Raw genomic sequence first — 25,045 nt, 5'->3', positions numbered from 1 at the left:
GGTTTGGGAAAGGGAGGATTCAGCTTTGACCAATATGCCTGGAAGTCTGTGCATGGCATTTGAGTCATTTTTCATAAACTTAGTTAAACACTCACATAAATCACTGTTGTAGGAGCTTATTTTAAGTTCAACATATTCGCATTCTTTTTCTTCATCTACAGAGTAATAGAAGTGAAGGATTTAGAATCTGTCAAAGACTTTAAAGTTAATTCACAGGATTAATAGCATTATTTTAGATGTACTTCATACATCCAAATGCCAGATCAGGTAAATTCAAGTAAGAATGCAAGATAAAGTTTCAATCAAGGCATGACTAAACTTTTCAACATACGGAATTAAAGTAAGCATTTATTTGTGTCCTCTGTGTGATTTCGTTTCTGAAAATGTCATATTTTTTCTTTCTGATGATCTATAACTGCTGTAATTTATAAAATGGATTTGTGTATGCATACAACCAGATGATCGTAAAGCTTGCTTTGTGCAGGATTATTGATTGTACAAAGCTTTAGAGGCTTTAAAGTGCACAAGATACTTAACTATTTTCTAAAATAAATTCTTGCTGATATCCTTGTTAAAATACATCAAGTGGGAAATGTAACTAAATGACAGAATCAATCTGGTAAAAGGCTAATGATCTGAAATCATAAGTGCAGCAATGGACAAGATGGAAATTTAATCCATTTTATAAGCTATTTTGCACTTGGTATAATACTAACATGTACGATACTTTATTGAACCAACTGTTGCCACTGAATGCCTTGCATGTTGCTTATTATGTCATATAGGACATGAGATAACTGGCCCAAACTTCACAATTCATAGTTTTATTAGGCAAAGACTTCAGAAGGGCATTTATTTTTTTCCAGTTTCTTTTTTGTGTTAGGATCTAGGTCCAACCTTATGACTTTCCAATATCTTGGCTGTCATTAGGGGAATATCAAGTGGAAAACACACACACACAGAGGAAAGGAAATCAAAGCATGCACATCATGGGCTCAAGGTAAATTCAGCAATTCTGAAAGGGTGCAACTTTAGAACCCGCTGTTAGTTAGGTATATGAAGATCTAGAAGTGGAAATGACAAAATTGGAGGGCAAGAATGCTGGAGGATAGTGTAAGGGTTTCAGACATGCATTAAGTCAATCATAGCTGGGAATGGAGGGCAAAACAATTAATGTCTATATCATCTTGAACTTTGTTGAAAACTGATCTGATTCAACATGACCAGTCAGTAAAAAGGTGCGTGGAAATATTCCCTATCTTTAAAGATGTAACTTAAAGAAAGCATTAGTCCTTGCTTACCAGTTTGCATATTTTAAGCGTGGATGGTATGTTGTGGTCAGAGATTTTACACAAAATACATTAGTCTTCAAAATTAATTAATAATATAGATAGAAAAAAATATTTAATCACCTGATATTCATTATGTAGGGGACTGGAAAATGTTTCTACTTTAACTTTTGGTTAGAAATAGGATGTCATATGGTCATATGGTGCTTATTACTTCAAAACGTTACTGAAATGCTTCTTTTGTGTTCACTGTCGTAATGTAGGAAATATGGCTGTCAAGTTAGGCTCAGCAAGCTCCCACAAACAGCAGTGTGATAGGACCAGATAATCTAACTTTTGGTGATAATAATTGAGAGTGAATAGTTGGCAGGTTGCTTGTATAACCTCTCTGCTCTTTGATTTCAAGTCATGAGGTCTTTTACATTTTGTGTTGTAGAAGATTCTTGTAAGACAGCATTTTCGATAGTGCAGCGATCTGAGTAGTTTGTCATCCTGAATGATCAGGCTCCCTAATTAGTCTAGCCGAGTGAAGAATCATTAACTGGTGTCAGTTTCATAAATTCAGGAAATTAATTACAACAGAATGCTCCCTTTCACATAATACTGCGATTACTATTTCTAGGTCATTACTATTTCAGAGCTTCTCTCAAAGTTCAGGAGTTATCTTCACTTTACCACATATGGAAACAAGGGTCTGAGGCAGTATTCTGGACTTCATGGTATTTCATTGAATCATAGTGTCATGGGTCTGGACAAATTATATTTCAACCCCTGCAATTATTTGGCATCTACAAATGGTCCTGGCTGTTGATGACGCCAGTGTTTTTTTTTTGTAGTTTAAAGGCAATTTGATGTCACTTTGAACTGTGTATATATATGCACAATTGATACATGCTCATGCTTGTAATCATTTCCTACTAGTGCGGTAAGATTAACAATTTCATAGCTCAAGTGCCATAATAGTAAAACAATAGCATTAAAGCTCCTCCTACAGGTAGCAAATATTTACCAGTATTGCAAAACAGATTTTAATTTCCAGTGTTACATGGACAGCCATGCTACTGTATACTGAAGGGGCAAAGCCTTCAATATACAGTAGCAAACACACAGAACAGCCAAAACATGGGTAAGGCAACCTCCTCCTGATTACAACCTACCATCCTGATGAATAACAACAAATAGAAGAAGCACAGAGTGTACTCCTCCAAGTAGGTGCCTTCAATGTCCATCCCCAGGAGTTGTGGTTTCATAACACGATCGTGGATCCGTGTTGGCCAAGACCCGCAAGATAGAGTGCAGCTGACCTCTCCTAACTACCAGCAGCAGATGCCTTCATTCAATGGCAGCATTGCTAAAAGTGACCGTCTTCACATGAAGGACAACTTGCATCATGGCACGACGCACTACGAACATGCTAAATGGGATAGACTAAGAAATTGGACAGACCCCCTGGCAGCTAAAACTAGCATCCAAGAGGAACCATCATCAGCAGCAGCAAGAATGTATACAGCTACAATCTGTAACCTCAAGATCTGTGGTAATCTTTCTACCAGGAGATAATATTAACCCTGGTTTAATGAGGGCAGAAAGGTATACCCAAAAATGATGAGGTTTTAGTTTGCTGATACAAGACTCTATTCATGCTAAAGAGTAAATGCAGCATGCAAAGGAGAGAGCTAAGCTATCTTAAAACTAATGGATTGCATCAGAGCACTGCAGTCCATTCATAGCAGGCCAACGGAAGGAGGCTCCTAGAACAACCACGTTCAAATTGATGCAAGGATCAACATGTGCATGGTAAAGAAAAGATTGAAGCATTTGCAACAATGTTTGGTGAGAAGCACAGAGCAGATAAACTAATTCTGCTTCCGTCTATGGTCTCCAGCTTTGCAGAAAGTAGTCTTCAACCAGCTCAGTTCACTCTATGCGATAGCAAGAAATGGACTGAACACTGAATACAGGCACTATAAGATCAGTAAGCATCTCAGCTGCAATTCAGAAGACTTGTGCTCCAGAACTAGCTGCATCACTAGCCAAGCCACTCCAATACAATAATCTCTGCCAAACGACGGGAAAAATTGCCTTGCGACATCATGGTCAGAATGAAAAGACCAACGAGGCAAAATGCCACTCAAACAGACAGTTCTCAATTGTCATTGAAGTGTCGGAAAGTTGAGAGTGCTACTGAGCAGCACTCACATGTCAACAGCCCACTCACCGAAGTTCATGTTCAAAGTACATTTATTATCAGAGTACATATATGTCATCATATACAACCCTGAGATTCATTTTCTTGCAGGCATTCACAATAAATACAAGAGACACAATGGAATCAATGAAAGACCTCACCCAGAAAGGCAAACAACCAATGTGCAAAAAGCAACAGACCAGGCAAATAAAAAAGAAAATAAATAGTAACAACAAATAAATAAGCAATGTAAATTGAGAGTATAAAACAAGGTCCTTGAAAGTAAGTCCGCAGGTTGTGGGAATGGTTCAGTGATGGGGCAAGTGAAATTGAGTGAAGTTACTGTATCCGCTCTCGTTCAAGAGCCTGATGATTGTGGGGAAATAACTGTTACTGAACCTGGTGGGTTCTGCGGATCCTGTACCTTCTTCCAGAAGGCACCAGTGAGAAGAGAGCATGGCCTGGATGGTGATGGATGCAGCCTTTCTGCCGCACTGCTCCGTGTAGATGTGCTCAATGGTGGGCAGGGCTTTACCCATGTTGGACCGGGCTGTATCAACCTACTTTTCCTATGATTCTCCATTTAAGGGAAATGGTGCTTCCATACTAGGTAATGATGCCTTCGGTTCCAAAAGGTCAACCCTCAATTCTGAGGCTGTGCCCTTTAGTTCTGGATACCCCCACCAGAGGAAACATACTCTCCACATCCACCCTATCTGCTCCTTTCAAAATTTGGTATGTTTCAATGAGATTTCACCCTCCCCCCCTGCATTCTTCTAAATTCCAGTGAGTACAGGCCCAAAGCAACCAAATACTCCTCAAGCGTTAACCCCTTCATTCTCAGAATCATCATTGTGAACTTCCTCTGGACTCTTTCCAATAACAACACATTCTTTCTGAGATATGGGGTCCAAAACTGTTGACAATACTCCAAGTGTGCCCTGACTGGTATCTTAAAAAGCTTCAGAATCATCTCCTTGTTTTTACATTCTATTCCCCTTGAAATAAATGCCAACACTGCATTTGCCTTCTTTACCACAGACTCAACCTGAAAATTAACCTTCAGGGAGTCTTGCACGAGGGTTCCCAAGTTCCTCTGCACCTCTGATGTTTGAACTTCCTCTCCATTTTGATAATAGTCCACACTCTTGTTTCTTTATCCAAAATGCATTATCATACATTTCCCAACACTGTATTCCATCTGCCACTTTTTTGCCCATTCTTCCAATTTGTCTAATTCCTGCTGCAATCACATTGCTTCCTCAGGACTACCTCCCCCCACCGCCACCACCTATCTTTGACTCATCCATAAATTGCCACAAAGCCATCAATTCCATTATCCAAATCATTGACAAACAATGTGAAAAGTAGCAGTTTAATAGTGACCCCTGAGGAACACCACTAGTCACTGGCAGCCAACCGGAAAATGCCTGCCCTTGTTCCCACTCACTGCCTCCTGCCTGTCAGCTATTTCTATATCCATGCTAGTATCTTTCCTGTAACGCCATAGAACTTTACCTTGTTAAGCAACCTCATTTGGGACACCTTATCGTTATGTTAAGCCTGTACGTTAAGCTCCCTAATAAGTTTTGGGTTATTACACAACACCCAATCTAAGACAGCCTTTCCCCCAGTAGGCTTAAACACAAGCTGCTCTAAAAAGCTACCTTGCAAGCATTCAACAAATTCCCTCTTTTGTGATCTGACATCAACCTGATTTTCCCAATCTCTTTTCATATTGAAGTCCTCCATTACAATTGTGACATTACCCTTATTACATGCCTGCTTGAAGCCTGCATGAATATAACTGAAGCTCACTTGAGGTTAAAGAAGCACACACACAAAATGCTTGAGGAACTCAGTTAGCCAGGCAGTATCTATGGAAAAGAGTAAACAGTCGATACTTCGGGCTGAGACCCTTCTTCGGGATGGTTAAGTATTCAGCACGGTTAACACACCAGCTGGTTGATTAGCACACGTCTTTAGTACTTGCTCAGGGACCCTGTCTGAGCCAGATACTTTCCGTGGGTTCACCCTCCTGAAGGATGCTCTCACGTCATCCTCAGAGACTGACATGACAGGGTCATCAGGGACTGTGGGAGTTTTTGAAGGTTCCTTCATGTTTTGATGGTCAAAATGAGCATAAATGGAATTGAGCTCAGCTGGGAGCAAAGACATGTTGTTACCCATGTTGCCTGGTTTCACTTTGTAGGAGGTGATACCACTCAAGCCCTGCCACAGCTGTCAAGCATCCTTCAGTGATTCAAGTACAACCTGGAATTGCCTGGACCTCGTGTATTTTACTGGGTCCCCAGACTTGAATGCCTCTAATCTGGTCCTCTGCAGACTGGAGATCTTGTGGTTCATCCAGGGCTCCTGATTGAGGAAAACTCAATGATTTTGTGGGGACACACTTGCCTACAACTGGTTTTACAAGTACCAGGGCTGCACCTGGATGACAGACTTGAGTGGAGCTCCAACATAGAGGCTGTGTATAAGAGGGGCAAGAGTTGTCTCTACTTCCTGAGGAGAATGAGGTCCTTTGGAGTAGGCAGGACTCTTCTTCACATGTTCTAGCAGTCTGTTATCACTGTTACATTATTCTGGGGGGGATGTGCTGGGACAATGGCAACAGCACAGGTCAATTAGCTGACTAGAAAGGCTGGCTCTGTTAAAGGAGTCAAACTGGACACACTGTGGGCTGTGGTAGAACAAAAGACAATAGACAATAGGTGCAGAAGTAGACCATTCGGCCCTTCGAGCCTGCACCGCCATTTTGAGATCATGGCTGATCATCTGCTATCAATACCCGGTTCCTGCCTTGTCCCCATATCCCTTGATTCCCCTATCCATAAGATACCTTTTTAGCTCCTTCTTGAAAGCATCCAGAGAACTGGCCTCCACTACCTTCCGAGGCAGTGCATTCCAGACCCCCACAACTCTCTGGGAGAAGAAGTTTTTCCTTAACTCTGTCCTAAATGACCTACCCCTTATTCTCAAACCATGCCCTCTGGTACTGGACTCACCCAGCATCTGGAACATATTTCCTGCCTCTATCTTGTCCAATCCCTTAATAATCTTATATGTTTCAATCAGATCCCCTCTCAATCTCCTTAATTCCAGCATGTACAAGCCCCGTCTCTCTAACCTCTCTGCGTAAGACAGTCCGGACATCCCAGAAATTAACCTCATGAATCTATGCTGCACTTCCTCTACAGCCAGAATGTCCTTCCTTAACCCTGGAGACCAAAACTGTACACAATACTCCAGGTGTGGTCTCACCAGGGCTCTGTACAAATGCAAGAGGATTTCCTTGCTCTTGTACTCAATTCCCTTTGTAATAAAGGCCAACATTCCATTAGCCTTCTTCACTGCCTGCTGCACTTGCTCATTCACCTTCAGTGACTGATGAACAAGGACTCCTAGATCTCTTTGTATTTCTCCCTTACCTAACTCTACACCGTTCAGATAATAATCTGCCTTCCTGTTCTTACTCCCAAAGTGGATAACCTCACACTTATTCACATTAAACGTCATCTGCCAAGTATCTGCCCACTCACCCAGCCTATCCAAGTCACCCTGAATTCTCCTAACATCCTCATCACATGTCACACTGCCACCCAGCTTAGTATCATCAGCAAATTTGCTGATGTTATTCTCAATGCCTTCATCCAAATCGTTGACGTAAATTGTAAACAGCTGTGGTCCCAATACCGAACCCTGTGGCACCCCACTAGTCACCACCTGCCATTCCGAGAAACACCCATTCACCGCTACCCTTTGCTTTCTATCTGCCAACCAGTTTTCTATCCATGTCAATGTCTTCCCCCCGATGCCCTGAGCTTTGATTTTACCCACCAATCTCCTATGTGGGACCTTATCAAATGCCTTCTGACCCTACAGAAAATCCTGGCAATTCTGGACAATGTTTCTCACCCTCTGCATGTCATGTTGGCTGAACAGAGGAGCACTTTTAGTAATAGACTAAGACAACTAAACTGCTCCAAAGAGCGCTATATAAGGTCATTCTTAGCCTCAGCCATTAGGCTCTATAATGAGTCAACCTATAGCCAGGGAAGTGATGACTCCCTCCTGTCAGACTGTTTGTGGTAACTCATTTTTTTACTCTTTCTACTTCTCTTCTAATATGTATATCTCTGCACTTGTAATGCTACTGTGGCACTGTAATTTCCTTTGGGATCAAGAAAGTATCCATCTATTTTTATAAAGTCTGTGACACCCATGATGTATTCGTTCAGATCCTCTAATGAGTCCTTGAACATGACCCGCCAAGTTCACCGACTTGAAGCAATCCCACAGCCGCTCCTCTGCCTCCTGCGATCACCTCTTCATTGTCCTCATCTCTAGAGCTTTGCTCTTTAGCCTCTGCCTCTAGGTAGGAGGCGTACAGCCAAGTGATCAGATTTCCTGAGGTATGGGACGGGTGGCATTCCTAATCGTAGTACAGCAATGATCAGGTTTGTTGAGCTCCCTGATGCTACAGGTGATATGTCGATGATAATTGGGCAGAGATTTCTTCTAACAGGCCTGACTGGAATCCCCAATAGTGTTTTGAAAGACATGGGGTAGGCTGTTTCATGTTTGCTGATGCCAACACTTAGTACCTCGAGTGCCTGCTTAAAATTGGCCTTTGGTGGTATGTAAACTGTGGTCAGGATCACGGAGGAATTTCTCTTGGTAAGTAGAATAGTAGGTACTTAATCATTAGATGTTCCGGGTTGGGGGAACAAGAGTGAATCAGGACCACTACATCTGAGCACCACAAAGAGTTAAATCATGAAACACAAAGCCCCCATCTTTTGCCTTCTCCGAATCAGCAGTCCGGTCCATCCTGAGTATTGAGAAGCCATTGGATCTTACCAATGTATCTAGCTTTTCTGGAGTGTGCCATGTCTCCACGAAACAGAGAATGCAGCAATTCCTTATCCGTCTGATACAGAAAACTTGCCCTTAAGTCCTTATTCTTGTTATACTATAACTGTACATTCGCTGACAAGATGCTGTGTAGAGGAAGCTTCATATTGCAATGTTTTAGCCTGGACTGGATTCCTCCCCTCCTCTCTCTCTTTCAGTTGATATGAAACATCAATGTCCATTTTGGGCTTTACCCTGATGATTCTGCTCCTGACCTTACCGTCGCTTGTCCAAATGGACTGAAGAGCTGAATTTTGAAGGGGATGTAGGAGTGACTGCCCTTGTCATCAAGGAATCATTTGACCAAATGTGGTGCTAAGGCGCACTGGTAAAATTCAACAGTGGCCATCAAAAGCAAAACACCCAGATGATTGGAATCAGACCTCACATAAAGGAAAACAATTTTGGCTGTTGAAGGCTAATCATCTCTGACCCAAGGCTACACTGCAGTGTTCGATAACCATCCATCTTCAGCTGTGTCCTCAAGCTTACAAATGTGTGTGTGTATAATATTCAATTCCATTGTCAACTCCTGAATTTAATAATCCCACATTTTTAAACCCTAACCCTAATGCAACAGTCCAAGGCAATCATCAGGCATGGTCTGATACGTAGCAAGTCAGAAGTACCAGACAATGACCATCCCTAATAAGGGGTTAACCAACTACTCCTGACAATCAAAAGTATGACCAATCCTGACTGCCCCACCAAGACTATCCAGTGAGTCACCATTGATCAGAAACTCAGCTGGACCAACTATACACAGTAAATGCAACTGTATATAATAAGCATCCTGTGGCGATGACTCAGCTCTTGACACACTGTGACCCACTACTATCTACAAGGCACACGTCAGAAACACATTGAGGCATTCTCCACTTCTCTGAATAAATGTGGCACTGACATTCAAGAAGCTTAACATCATCCTGAACAAAGCAGCCCGTAGGCAGCGAGAGTGGTGGATAGAATAAATGGTGAGCTGTAGTGTCTACAAAATACACCAATAGTTCCTCATCTAGGCCGCTCCGAGAACACAGCCCAAACCTTCAATCACTCTCACCAAGGTACATGGGAGGGAGCAACAGCAAGTGCAGGGCACCCTCCAAGTCACTTGCAAGCTTGACTTGGAAAAATGTCACAGGTCTCACTGATTCTAAACCCTGGAACTTCCTGCCCAACAGCGCTGTAGAAGTATCTTCACCAGAAGTACAGATATCCATGAAGGCTGACTCACCATCTCCTTCTCAGAGACAATTGAGAAAAAATGATAGGCTTGCCTAGGCTTTGAAAATTAGTAGAAGTGCTAATCTACCCTTAGAGCTGTGCTTATCACTTGGCAGAAGATGGTATAACCATCCCACAAAGTTTATTTTATTGGAAAGGCAGAAGGTACTTAATATTAAACCCAGAGAGCCAAATGATGAAGGACAGGATATTACAGCCACGTTATTCCTGCTTTTAAGCCCTTATTCACAGTGTTCTCACATCCCACAGTGCAATTTCTCCAGATAAGTACCTTCCTAAGCCTTATAGACACGAGACAGCTCAAAGAAACTGGCATAAGAAAAAAATGAAAAACTACTGCTGGAAAAATTAATGAGACTGAAAGCTAATAAATCCCCAGAATCATGTTGCAGCAATCCAACCACAAAGATATTGTTTATCTGTGGGTTCAAATAGTGCAAAGAATGTTTTATCAATATGCACAGGTACATAAGTTTGCTAAGCTGATATAAACTACAAAACAATATCTAGAATGCTGCGTGTTGAATCAGAAAATTTAATGCAGCCAGCCCAAGTCAACATTCAGGTATGGTCACGTTCACAGCGAAGATGGTACCAAGGAACGGTGATCTCCAACAAGATTTTTGGTGACAGTATATAAACCTTTCCTCCACTTTATAAACAGAAGCATTACTGACAAACTGTTCATTGAATATATATCAAAATACATAACTGTAAAAAAAATCTAAAATAATTCCACAATTTTAAATGACTTGAGTTGCTTCTTAGTGCCAACGATGGTGTTACTCTTAAATCCCTGGTTGCACTTCCCAAAAAGTTGTTTCCTTTAGTTGATGAGATGGAGGGATTCTACCACAAATAGAAGAAGAAATTGCAAACAGAATGCAGCTTCAGTTGCCTTTCCTATTTGCAGATCATGTGTGAACTTTCAACAGAACATAAAGTGACCTATGGTTCACTATGTCCCATACAGAGGTTTTATAAGAATCTGCAACACCGACAATTATATAATCAACATTTGACCAAACGCTTGAGTTTTATGACGGCGAATTTAAGTATCCACCCAGTTTTAGTTTAGAAGAATATCATTATGTGAGTTTGTCACAGACTTGTCAAACAGACCTGCCCTATTTGCACCGAAGCTGGAAGAGAAATGAAAATTGCCCTACTTGTGGCAGCCATCACAGCTGATTGTCCCTGTAGTTTCCTTTATCGTCCGCTCAGACACAAAAGCTGCATATTCAGTGTCACATGGCTGGAGAACTTGTTTGGGTCTCTGTGCTGAAAGAAAAAAAATCAGAAACAACAATGTAAGTCATGAATCATACCATGAAATGCAAGACTCAAATGCTTAAACTCCATATGCTTGGAGACAGGTCTTTAATTACCATCAATAAATGAAAAAGATCAAAAACTGTGTGATAATAGTAGATTTTGGGCTATGTGCTACAGTAAGTTTTTACATTAAAATTTGATTTGTTGATAGAGTTAAAACAAATGTGGAAAATTTACAGACAATGCATTTCTCTCGCCACCTTGTGGTAATTTAGGACAATTGCTAGGAATCTTCAACTAATTATGTTCACATGTTCCATACTGAAGATCTATGGCATATCAGATTTCCGCCACTCTCAAATTCAAGCCAGGTGGTTCTTTTTGGTACCAGATTTAGTTTAAAAATAAACTCGATAGTTCTAATCTTTATGTCATTAGTTTCTTAGAAAAATTACTTATGTCAAATATTTTCCCAGAAATTACAATTGTTGAAAACTTAAATGGGGAAACAGTATTGAAGTTTCATTTTTCATTCAGAGATTCAAGAATACCGTGACATTTCAAGCTTCATTGAATTGCCCCTTACAAAAAATTTCTATATTAATAAGTTGCCTGAATAGGATAAATAATTGTAAATGGTCTATTTACATCTCTGTTCAACAATGTGAAAGATTTTGTGCTTTTAGTTATATACCATATCTCAAAAAACCAAACTGAATTGTATTATTTACATCTTTTATTTTTTGCTTGTAGGATAATTTTGTGAAATCGCTGCTTTGGACCAGAGAGCTCAGTACAAATTAACTTGTCTATTAAATGTCCCATGGCCTAACAATAACAGCAATTACTAGAGCAATTTTATCATATTTTTGCACAAAGGCATGAGTTTGGCAGTGATTCTGCAAGGACTATGCTTATGGCATAAATATTATATTAACCACCTTCTTTGGCACAATGCCAGGAACATACAAGGATTGTGTTTTAAGTGCTGCTTGAATGCTCCCCAGTACTAAACAACACATCTTTTGTGTTTTTTTAAGTCCAGAATAAATAGCACAGTAAAGAAAAAGATAATTTATTTATTTTCCTTGATTTGTTAAATTTTATGAAGCTTGTGTATTTGTAGAGGAAAGATTAGATGTAGCTATTTCAATAGTTTTGTGACATATTACAATGATTGTGCTATTATTCTATCATTCTTAACATATCCACTCGTATCATAACTTTGAAATTTATAGATTTACCCTACAAAATTACAAAGATGACAGTGATGAGAGAAGACTATTTTTCCTTATTTTTCCCATTGATGACTGGCTTCCATCCCACTGGTAATGTCTTTTCATAACTGACAGCTTGTATTCCATCTGGTGATATCGGAGTCATAATTATAGCTTCCTTCCTTCCAATTGCTAGACTATGTTTCATCAGCGTTAATACAGTCTAAACTCGTGAGACATTCCCATGGAACAAATGAGGATTTCTAGATAGCAAGGGGCAATACTTGTCCTCTGGAAGTTTAAAGTGGTCATCTAAGCATGGCTTTGAAGGAGATGAGGGAGATCTTAAATGGACATTTTTGCAGTTGTATTTACTCAGTAGATGGACACTATAGAAGTGAGGCAAAGCAATAGTAAAAACGTGGACCGCATACAAATTGCAGAGGTGGGGCTGTTCGCTGTCTTGAGGCAAATTAGGGTCCTTGGGGCCTGATGTGTTCCTTTAGACCCTCTGGGAAGCTATTGCAAAAATCGCAGGAGCCCGAGCAGAGATATTTGAAAAGTCCTTAGCCACGGGTGAGGTTCCGGAATATTGGAGGATAGCTAGTGTTGTTCTGTTGTTTAATAAAGGCTCTAAAAATAATACAGGAAATGATAGGCGGGTGAGCTTGACATCAGTAGTGGGTAATTTATTGGAAGTATTCCAAGGAACTGGATATACACAGTAAGTATTTGGATAGGGCAGGGATTAGTTAGGGATAGTCAACATGGCTTTGGGTGTGGTAGGTCATGTCTAACCAATCTAATAGAGTTTTTCGAGTAATTTGCCAGGAAAGTTGATGAAGGCAAGGCAGTGGATGCTATCTACATGGACTTTAACGAGGCCTTTGACAAGGTCCCGCATGGGAGGTTGGTCAAGAAGTTGGCATTAAAGTCACTTCGCATTCTAGATGAGGTAGTAAATTGGATTAGACATTGGCTTTGCAGAAGAAGCCAGAGAGTGGTAGCAGATGGTTGCATCTATGACTAGAGGAGTGCCACAGGGATCTGTGCTGGGTCCATTATTATTTGTCATCTATATCAACAGTCTGGATGATAATGTAGTAAACTGGTTTATGGATGATGCCAAGATTGGGGGCATAATGGACAGTGAGATCAAAGCTGGCACCGGGACCTGGACCAGCTAGAAAAATGGCAGATGGAATTTAATGCAGACAAGTGTGAGGCGTTGCACTTTCGGAGGACAAACCATGATAGGACTTACAGGATGAGTGGCAGGGCACTGAGGAGTGCAATAGAACAGAGGCATCTGGGAATACAGATCCACAATTCCTTGAAAGTTTTGTGACAGGTAGAGAGGGTCATAAAGAAAGCTTTTTTTTCTCATTAGCCTTTGTTAGTCAAAGTATTGAGTACAGGAATTGTGAACTTATGCTGAAGTTGTATAAGTCCTAATTTGGAATATTGTGTGCAGTTCTGGTCACCTACCTACAGGAAAGATGTTTGAAAGAGCGCAGTGAAAATTTACAATGTTGTAGCCAGGTCTTGAAGACTTGGGTTGTAGGGAAAGGTTGAATATTCCCACTGCTGTCTGTAATGAGTTTGTATGTTAGCCCTGTGACCATGTGTGTTTCCTCCGGGTGCTCCAATTTCCTTCCACAGTACAAAGACATACTGGTTGGTAGGTTAATTGGTCATTGTAAATTGTCCTATAATTAGGCTAGGGTTAAATCAGTTGTTTGGTGGTGCGGCTCAAAGAACTGGAAGGGTCTGTTCCATGCTGTATCTCAATAAGGTCAATAAGTAAATAAATAATAAAAGATTAGGACTTTATTCCTTAGAATGTAGAAGAATGAGGAGGGATTTGATATAGACATATAAAGTTATGAGGATTATAGGCAAGTTAAATGAAAGCAGGCTTTTTCTACTAAGGTTGGGTGAGACTAGAACTAGAGGTCATGGGTTAAGGGTAACAGGTGAAATGTTTAAGGAAAACATGAGGAGGAACTTCTTCACTCAATGGGTGGTGAGAGCACAGAACAATCTGCCAGTGAAAGTGGTGGATGCGGGTTCAATTTGAACATTTAACAGAAAATTGGATAGTACATGGGTGGGAGGGATATGGAGGACAATGGTCTGGGTACAGGTCAATGGGACCAGGTGGATTAATAGTCCAACATGGACTAGGTGGGCTGTAGGACCTATTTCCGTACCGTAGTCTTCTATCACCCAATGTACAAATGCAACAGCGACCAACAGAAAACACTGTGAAGCTGCGAAGCTTGAGTAATTATCACACACATTCTAGTTTCATCTCTTATTTCACTACAATGATACAGAACTAGCCAATGACAATGTTATTTATGGTTCAGTTAATAACGCTGCTACCTCTGAGTTGGAAGATGGCAAGTCGTGTCTCATTCCAAATTCTTGGGTGGCACCATACTTTTGGTCGTGGTACCTTTTGGATTAGAAGTTTATGAAACTCCATCTGCTTTCTCTTGTAGTGTTAAAATATCAAATGCTACAGTTTCAAAGAGGAACTGATGAGCAAGTCTCTAAGGTCCGGCCAGTGTTTACCTCTCAACCAAAACCACTAACCTAGTCATTATCACATTGCTATTTGTGGAAGCTCATCATGCACAAATCCAGAAGGAATTTTAGCCACCAACGTCACCTTCCTTCCACCTCATTAATTTCGCCTGCCTCATGGCAGTTAAGATCAAGTATTAGGAGCCCCAGTGCATTCCAGTCTCCTCTTGCCCAAACTGTTTTGATGCATAGATGGAAGTAAAATGAGAGTCAAAGATAATACTTCTGGTCTCTTGGGCAAATCTGAGGTGTGCTGTAGACTCTCAGTGACTCTATGGAGTTCTGTTTGTTGCTTTGTAAGGTTGAAAGCATGGATTGTTGCTGTGGAAAGCTCATCCTCACAATGGTACAATCTCAAAGAAAGCACATCTGTGACTATACTTCATTATGAATTTGAGGAGATTTGGTATGACACAAATGATGAGCAAATTTCTACGTATGTGCAGTGGAGAATATTCTGACTGGTCGATTCGCTGCACAGGATTGCTCCAACATTTGGTATTCAAAGAGGCTGCAGAAAGTTTTAGACTCAGTCAGCTCCATGGCAGGCACGGCGCTACCCTCATTGACATCTTCAAAGGGCAATGCCTCAAGAAGACATCATGGAGGAGCCTCACTATCAGGGATGTGCCCTCTTCTAATTATTACCATCAGGTAGGAGGTACAAGGACCCATATTGGGCATTTTAGGAATGGCTTCTTCCCCTCCATCATCAGATTTCTGAATGGTCTGTGAACCCTACCTCACGATTCCTCTGTTGTGCCATCTATCTATTTACTTATTGTCACTTATTGTAATTTTTTACTTCTTGCACCGTACTGCTGCCACCAAACAACAAATTTTGTGATATATGTCAGTCATAATAAACCTGATTCTGCTCATATTTTGTCTTAAGTACTAAAAGGCTTGCGACCAGTGGGAATCATTCAAAATGAAACAGAGTTCAGGGCCAACATGTTCTTAAAAGGCTGAAAAGTCAGGTGAACAAGTCCAAGGAATCCTGGATGTCAGAGGATATTGAGGGCTGGATAAAGCAAAAAAAAAGGTAGCTTCGGCAGGCGAGGAGAAATGAAAACAAGAGAATCCAAAAGGACTTTGTCCCACCATATCTACCCCAGACATTAGGGCGAAATCTATATGAAACCCAGTTACTAGTATGTAACCCTCCATACCTTGGTGTTTCAAGTGCTCATCCAACTACTTCTCAAATATTGTGAAACTGCCTCCCTCCACTGTCCCCTGATTCAGTACATTGAATAACGATGGTTGAAATTTGATTCCCATAGATTCCAGAGCAATCTGGGAAACTGGATCTGTAATTTGTTGGTGATAGGAGACAGAGGGTGAATGGCCAAGGGTTGTGTCTGTGCTACTGGGAGCCTGTGACCAGTCATGGTTTGCATAGTTTAATGCCGGGGCCCCTATTGTTTATAAACTGTCTGGATGTGAATATAGCAAGTATAGTTAATAATTACGAAAATTTGTGGTATTGTCAATAGTGGTATTCTTCAACTATAAAACAGTACTGATGAATAAAGAAGAGCAAAGACAGATGAAATTAATGTTTTAGATTTCTGAGGTGATTCCTTGTGGGAGGACAGATGCAAAATAAATGGCAAAACCCTCGGAAGTACTAAAGGACAGAGGGACTGTGGTGTACATGCCTCAGGAACCTGAAAGGAGCAGTACAGGTAGATAAGGTGATTAAGAACACATACAGGGTCTGTGACTTCATTATCCAGGGCAAAGATCATAAGAGCAAGGAAGTCACAGTGAGACTTCATAAATCCCTGATTTAGGCTAGAACTGAGTGTTGAGCACAGTTCTCATCACCACACTATGGGAAGTTCACAATTGTGCTGGAAAGGATCCGGAGGAAATTGACCAGGTGTGGCCTTTGAGGAAAGGCTGGCCAGACTGACTTTGTTTAACTTGGTGTGCAAAAGGATGAGGACGGACCTAATGGAGCTCTACAAAATTATGAGGAATAAAAAGGGGAAATAGTAAGAAATGTTTCCCTTTCACAGAGGTGTACACAATTAATAGGCAGAGGTTTAAGGGGTGAGAATCAAATTTCAACCATCGTTATTCAATGTACTGAATCAGGGGTCAGTGGAGGGGGGTAGTTTCACAATATTTGAGAAGTAGTTGGATGAGCACTTGAAACACCAAGGTATGGAGGGTTACATACTAGTAACTGGGTTTCATATAGATTTCTGCCTAATGTAAAATGGTAGATATGGTGGGACAAAATGCCCTGTTTTCATGTTGTATGATTCAAAGTTACTCCTTCACAGCAAATTAAGTGTTAAGAATCATAATAATCTCATTTATTATCTCTTAGTGCCTTATCTAATTTAAGCTGAATTGTAGACTGAAAATGAGTAACGTGTCTTTAATGATAACCTAGTCACCAAATCATAATATACCATATAAACCATGAAACCATTGTGCTTTGCTGAATTAATTTAATTTAAAACAAATTTTATTTTAATAAGGACAAACCAATTGATCAGAAATTGTTTACACATTGGGATCAATCAATCAGTCAATGTTTGGTTTCAAACAAGGAGTGCTATTCTAGGTAAATGCATGGAGGCAAAGAATCAATTTCAGACTCCATCTTATACGTTAAAAATGATTTATGAAACAGTTTGTCTTCCAAAACCAAAGAGCTACAGAAGATGTCATAGATGTAATTGATAATTCATTGTAATTTTTCAGTAATCTGCAGGGGGTGTTTACAACTATTTGTACCCCAAGTTGCCGAATTTAAAACTGTTGAATATGTTTCTTTGTGAAATTTCATGAACAAACCGGTGGAGTCTCCAGTGAAACGATTGCCTGTAGATTATTCTGGCTCTTGATAATTGCCTTCAAACATCGTGCGAATGAAATCATCACATTCAAAGTACTGCTCGGAAGTTAACGCATTGCTCAAAAATTGATTATATACCGTTCCAGCAGTTCCAGTGTCGTACGATAAGCCCCTCTAAGTTACACTAAAATTGTTGTTTGGGAAACTTCTTTTGAAGGTTTTATTATGAAGGGAGGGTGTATTTGAGTTGGCCTCATTCCTAATCCTGGAATATTGTGTTTTTCCACTTTCTGGTATGGGTTGAATCTAGACAAAATCTGCACAAATATGGGATAGTTCACTAACTCATTCTTAGTTTTTCAGCACTCAGTTACATCATTGAAGTTGCGATCATAGAAACTTTGAAATCTGGCAGAGCTTGAAGTCTGGCTCAGTTTCAGCCACCCACAATTTTCAGATGGTGAAAATAATATCAAGTTTAAGAAATGCATAGGAGGCTTAAGGAAGTTAGGAAGAAGTTAATATTGGTAATATTTAGTAGGTTCACTTCAATAGAGGTTCTCTTGATCAGTCACTGTAATTTTAGGAAAAGAGCCATAGAAAGTCAGGCAAACAATTTCCCAAGGTTTCTGTGATCTTTCTCCCAGAGTTAGGGCAAGCGATCAACAGAGAGCCATTTTGGAATTTATGTCCTAGGAGTTTTGATACAGAAATTAATGGTGGGCTATCTAGGGCTTACAGTGAAATAGGGAACTTAAAGTTAAGTTTTGGAAAAGAGGCATTTTTGGACAGAACCCAGGCTAGAGACAGAGCAGCAACATTGTAAAGCCAATTTTCTTGATCCAAGTTCTCCTCAATTTAGCTCCCTCTGGGAGAATAGAATGGATAAATCTACCCATATTGCATTCATTGTGCAGATTTAGTTACTTTTAAATATATATTACAAGCAAATGGTAACAAAAAATATCAGCTGGTTCACATGAAATGTACCAGAAAGGCTGTGTCCATCATGAAGGACACCCATCTCCCAGGACATGCCCTCTTCTCATTGCTACATCAGGAAGGAGATGCAGAAGGCTTAAGGCACACACTCAACGATTCAGGAACAGTTTCTTCCCCTCTGACATCCGATTTCTGAATGGACATTGAACCCCTGAACGCCAACTCACTGCCAATTTTCATTTCTAATTTTTTGCACTACTTATTTAATTTAACTATTATGTGTGAGTACTCACTGTATTTCAGTTTTTTACCCAATTATTAAGTATTGCATTGTACTGCTGCCACAAAGTTAACAAATTTCATGGCATATGCCGGTGACATTACACAGGATTCTAATTCTGATATTTACATAGCATCTTTTCTGACCACAGGAAAGCTCAAATGCCTTCAGTGCATATTTAGTCAATGTCTCACTATTGGGCAATGCAACCGCTATTTCTCATTCAGCAAGACTTCACAAAATAATTCAAAAAAGAATAGCATAATGTAGGTGTATTTCCTGTCCAGATGCTCCAGGGATGAGCGTAGGTAATTGACCAGTGTAAATTTTCATTACAGATAAATATTTAACCCTGTATTCTGCCTTCAAATTTGACCTTCCGAAAATGAATCACTTCACACTTTTTTGGTTTGAACACCTTCTGCAACTACTCAGCCCAGCTTTGCATCCTGTCAATGTCCCATTGCAATCTACAACAGCCCTCCATACTATGCACATCTCCACCGACCTTCACGTCATCTGCAAACTTACTAACCCACCGTTCCAGTTTCTCATCCAAATCATTTATAAACATCACAAAGAGCAGGGGAGCAGAACAGATCCCTGCAGAACACCGACCTCTAGGCAGAATGATTTCCAACTATTACCATCCTCTGCCTTCTACGGGAAAGCCAGTTCTGAATCCACACAGCCAAGATTCTCTGGATCCCATGCCTCCTGACTTTCTGAACAAGTCTACCATATGGAATCTTGGCAAAAGTGTTACACCATATCCATTGTTCTACCTTCATCAACGTGCTTTGTCACATCCTCGCAGAATTCATCAATCTCATGAAGCACAACCTGGCCCTGACTGTCCCTTATTAGATTTTTTCTCCAATACTCATAAATCCTATCGCTAAGAATCCACTCCAATAATTTTCCCGCCACTGAAGGAAGACTCACTGATCTACAATTCCCAGAGTTATTTCGATTCCCTCTCTTGAACAAAGGAACATTTGCCACCCTCCAATCATTTGGAACTTCTGTGGCCAGTGAGGACACAAAAGATTATTTCCAAGGGTGCAGCAATCTCTTCCCTTGCTTCTCATAGTAACCTGGGGTATTTCCCATCTGGCCCTGGGAACTTATCAATTCTAATATATCAGCCTGTTTTAGTCTTTCTTCACTATTGTCAAGGTCCCTTGTGCATAGGGAAGAGCAGGAGTCAACCTGAGTCTCTGAAACTGCAAGGCAGTTCTTTCACCAATTCTTTATTTTTCTTAATCATTCTCTTACTTTTAAGTATAAAATTTGTTCCCATATTCTTTATTGTTGAGGACAGAGGTTTGATGCATAAACTTCAGCTTTCAAACCTGATAGTAACACATACTGCTGGAGAGGATAACAAAGGCAATTAGGCTTGCCTCATATCCTGACTTTGCTTCTATGAACAGATTTAATTTACAACCTATTTAGGGTCATAAAGTCTTTGATATTGATATTAACAGGTGCTAGCAATTGCAAATGACTTGCCAAAACTAGAAGGAAGGTTCTTACGGCCTTTGATTGACTTTATTTACAATACTAATGGTTTGTTTAATCAAAAAAAGTTAACAGTAAAGGTAAAATTAGAGATGGATGTCTTGCTCATATTGAGAGCAATTCTGAGCTATAGCCTTTCTTGCTTACAAGAGAAATTACTTAAAAGCAGATAGTGAACATCTTTTATTCTATAGAAAATAATTCATCACTGTCATTTGTGTAATATTGTTAAAATCAAAGTCACAATCAGTTGTCGGTTTAGAGTAGCATGACAGCAAGAACTCTTCCAAACTGACATCTGATAAAAGCTCCACTTTAAACAACAAGATCTGTTTTGAATTTTTTTGAACTCCTTCATGAACAAGGTCTATATTATGAACTGGGAATGAACCTAGCTGGATGGAATTGTGTTCCTCTTCCTTTGTTTCCTCAGACACTTTATTAGGTACCTCCCGTTTGTAGTCTCCTGCTGCTGTAGCCGATCCACTACAAGGTTCAATGTGCTGTGCGTTGAGAGATGCTTCTCTGCACACCACTGTTGTAACACATGGCTATTGAGCCTTCCTGTCAGCTTGAACCAGTCTGGCCATTCTCCTCTGACCTCCCTCATTAACAAAGCCACAGAACTGATATTTTCTTTTGTTTTTCACACCCTTCCCTGTGGACTCCAGAGACCTGTTGTGCATGAAAATCCCAGGAAATCAGCAGTTTCTGAGATATTCAAACCACCTTGTCTGGCACCAAGTCATTCCATGCTCTAAGTCACTTAGATCACATTTCTTCCCCTTTCTGATGTTTGGTTCGAACAGCAAATGAACCTCTGGACTATGCCTACATACTTTTATGCTGCCAAATGATTGGCTGATTTACATTAACAAGCAGGTTTACTGGTGTACCTAATAAAGTGGCCAATGAGTGTAAGCCTACATTTTATATAACATTTAACAATTAGATAGATAGATAGATAGATACTTTATTCATCCCCATGGGGAAATTCAACTTTTTTTCCAATGTCCCATACACTTGTTGTAGCAAAACTAATTACATACAATACTTAACTCAGTAAAAAAATATGATATGCATCTAAATCACCGTCTCAAAAAGCATTAATAATAGCTTTTAAAAAGTTCTTAAGTCCTGGCGGTAGAATTGTAAAGCCTAATGGCATTGGGGAGTATTGACCTCTTCATCCTGTCTGAGGAGCATTGCATCGATAGTAACCTGTCACTGAAACTGCTTCTCTGTCTCTGGATGGTGCTATGTAGAGGATGTTCAGAGTTATCCATAATTGACCGTAGCCTACTCAGCGCCCTTCGCTCAGCTACCGATGTTAAACTCTCCAGTACTTTGCCCACGACAGAGCCCGCCTTCCTTACCAGCTTATTAAGACGTGAGGCGTCCCTCTTCTTAATGCTTCCTCCCCAACACGCCACCACAAAGAAGAGGGCGCTCTCCACAACTGACCTATAGAACATCTTCAGCATCTCACTACAGACATTGAATGACGCCAACCTTCTTAGGAAGTACATTCGACTCTGTGCCTTCCTGCACAAGGCATCTGTGTTGGCAGTCCAGTCAAGCTTCTCGTCTAACTGTACTCCCAGATACTTGTAGGTCTTAACCTGCTCCACACGTTCTCCATTAATGATCACTGGCTCCATATGGGGCCTAGATCTCCTAAACAATTACAGCACGGAAACAGTCCATCTCAGCCCTTCTAGTCCGTGCCGATGCTTACAGTCACCTAGTCCCACTGGCCCGCACTCAGCCCATAAACCTCCATTCCTTTCCTGTCCATATACCTATCCAAATTGACCTTAAAAGACAATACCAAACCTGCCTGTACCACTTCTACCAGAAGCTCATTCCACACAGCTACCACTCTCTGAGTAAAGAAATTCCCCCTCGTGTTACCCTTAAACTTTTGCTCTGTTTAACTTTAAATTGCTCTGTTTAATCCATTTGCAGGAAGATAGATTCTGAATTATACTTTAAATACATTGAACACTGAAATAATGATTGCCAATCAACTTTTCCTATCTTGAATAACACAACAGAATTAGTTTGTTTGTTGTCAACAGTTGCACTGATTCAGTTATTAACTGATGAAATATTATCTTTGGTTTGATATATAAATGAAATGATTACGTCTGGACCTAACATCTGGCTGTCATGCTCATAACTGAACGATTAAAGCTTCATGATGTGGCTCAGAACCGTAAACATTTTATTTTAATGCTGTCATTTGAGTTGCACTATGATGTGTTGTAGTGGTTTACAAGGGCAATGTTTACATTTCAAAGCTATCACTAAGTCATGAAGCTAAAAGTTTCAATGTCTCTATAACCATTAGGGAAACTACAGGGAATTTAGAGATGTAACAGACCATTTAATTTAAATCTGCACTTCAAAGGCACTGAATAGAGCTGCAAAGTACCACTAAAATAAACCAAGAATGATTCATATGTCTGTACAAACAATTAAGCTATTCACATACTTATCAAAAAGCGCAGGAAAATTAACTCATAATGTGCTGTTCAGTCCAAGGAAATTCAGGTCTTTCTTGGACTATCTTTACTTTAAGATTGTTGGAATGATGAAAAAGTATCACCATTATAATAAACTATCAAATTAATTCAACTATGAATTTTCTTCTTGTAAAGTGTTCTTCACATAACCTTTGCCATATACAAAAACACATTCCAAGATGAAATAAAAGATTTTAAATATTTATGTATTTTCATCCAGTTTATTCTTTTGCATCTGTATTAAATTAGCTTGCTACTCTCCTATGTACTTTAAAGCTTCGTGAATGCTTGTTGCACTTTTGGCCACCGTATTAGCGAGTCAGTTTTCTAGTTCACGGTAGAATTCTCTCTTCTTGGTCTATGTTATCCCTGAAGGTTTATTATCAGACTAATAAGTCAGCAGTTTGGGATTAAATTGCACCATGACAGTTGTGATATTTAATTCAATAAAATTCCAGACAGGGTGGGGTAATGATTCAGTTGCTGTCCTAGTGATACAGAGCCTTGGAGTAATAATCTGCAGGAAGTCACTTCAAAAGGTTATGTTTCAATTGAAACAGAAAACTTGTAGTAATAAAGGTATAGCAGTAGAAGTAAATGCCTTTCCCAGAAAGAAACCTGCAATAACTAACCAGTTTAACAAATATATTAGACCCTAACCTGCTCCTTTGTAGTTGACACCTAATTGCTTCTAGGGTTGCCTAACACTTAACTACATCAAACTGGTACAAAGAAGAACAAAAAAATTGTATGTATGTTTCCAAGATTTGACATAGGAAATATCCTAACCTGTTTAACCTTCAGGGAAAAAGGTTGACTAAAGAAATTCTTCCTCATCTTCTCTCTAAATGGACGTCCCTCTATTCTGTGCCTTTTGGTCCTAGACTCCCCCACCATGGGAAACATCCTCCCACATCCATTCTATTTAGGCCTTTCAACATTCGATAGGTTTCAGCGGAGTGAAGAATAAAGGGAAATCTTATAGCAGTATACAAAATTATGAGGGGCATAGATAGGGTAAAAACGTGCAGGCTTTATCCCTTGACATTGAGTGAGACTAGAAGTAGAGGTCATAGTTTTAGGGTGAAAGGTGAAATGTTTAAGAGGAACCTGAGGTGGACTTCTTCATTCAGAGAGAGGTGCGAGTGTGGAATGAGCTGCCTGCAGAAGTGGTAGATGCGTGCTCCATTGCAACATTTAAGAGAAGTTTGGACAGGTGCATGGATGAAAGGGGTCTGGGTGACTATGGTCTGGGTGCAGGCAAATGGTACTAGGCAGAAAAACAGGTCAACAGAAAAGAGATGGGTCGTTCTTCTGTGCTGTAGTGCTCCATGAGTTCATGAAGATGAAACTGGAGATTGGTAATAAGTACCTGGCTTGCCAGCTATCCCTAAATCACAAAAATGAATAAATAAAATATCTGCTAGTGTCAGTAAAATAATCACAAAAGCTTCCTGACTTTAGTAGAACCACTATTAAAAGAATAGTATCCTTGTATTTTAAGGATGTAATGCTGAGGCTTTATAAGGCACTGGTGAGGTCTCACTTAGAGTATTGTGAGTAGTTCTGGGCCTCTTATTTAAGAAAGGCAGATTCAAAGGAGGTCCACGAGAATGATTACAGGAAAGAAAGGGTTATTGTATGAAGAGCTTTGGACCTTTACTCACTGGAATTTAGAAGAATAATTGGGGATCTCACTGAAATCTATTGAATGTTGAAAGACCTAGTTAGAGTGGATGTGGAGAGGATGTTTCCTACGGCAGGAGAGTCTAGGACCAGAGGGTCCAGCCTCAGAATAGAGGGACGTCCATGTAGAGAGGAGAAGAGGAAGAATTTCTTTAGCCAGACGGTGGTGGATCTATGGAATTTGTTGCCACAGGTGGCTGTGGAGGCCAGGTCAAAGGGCGTATGCAAAGTGGAGGCTGATAGTTCATGATCAGTCTGAGTTTGGAAAGTTATGGGAAAGCAAGAGAATGGGGTTGAGAGGAAAGTGGATCAGCCATGATGAAATGGTGGAGCAGACTGGATGGTCTAATTCTGCTCCTCTGTCTTACGGTCTTACTGTCTACTCCTTTAATGAAACATATGGGAGTCATAACACAGAAGCTACCCATTTATCCTACTCAGTCGATTGTTGTTTACCATCCATGTAGGCAAATAACACTAATCATATTTACCCATCTTGTTTCATTGTCTATTTCATTCTCCTAAC

The 25,045-nt window shown here is 40.1% G+C and overlaps 1 protein-coding gene across 4 annotated transcripts in view; it reads right to left on the bottom strand.

Moving 5' to 3' along the window:
- Window positions 1-25,045, bottom strand: part of cacna2d3a (calcium channel, voltage-dependent, alpha 2/delta subunit 3a) — a 782,368-nt gene that overhangs the window by 67,465 nt on the left and 689,858 nt on the right. For all 4 annotated transcript variants that reach the window (XM_073072214.1, XM_073072211.1, XM_073072212.1 and 1 more), the window contains one exon: window positions 10,827-10,938. In XM_073072214.1, the coding sequence (XP_072928315.1) occupies window positions 10,827-10,938 (112 nt within the window). The remainder of the gene's footprint in view (window positions 1-10,826; window positions 10,939-25,045) is intronic.

The sequence above is a fragment of the Hemitrygon akajei genome, chromosome 19, assembly GCF_048418815.1.
Source record: "Hemitrygon akajei chromosome 19, sHemAka1.3, whole genome shotgun sequence".
NCBI lineage: Eukaryota > Metazoa > Chordata > Chondrichthyes > Myliobatiformes > Dasyatidae > Hemitrygon > Hemitrygon akajei.
The sequence above is the reverse complement of the archived record's forward strand: the minus strand, read 5'-3'. Positions and strand labels throughout refer to the sequence as shown.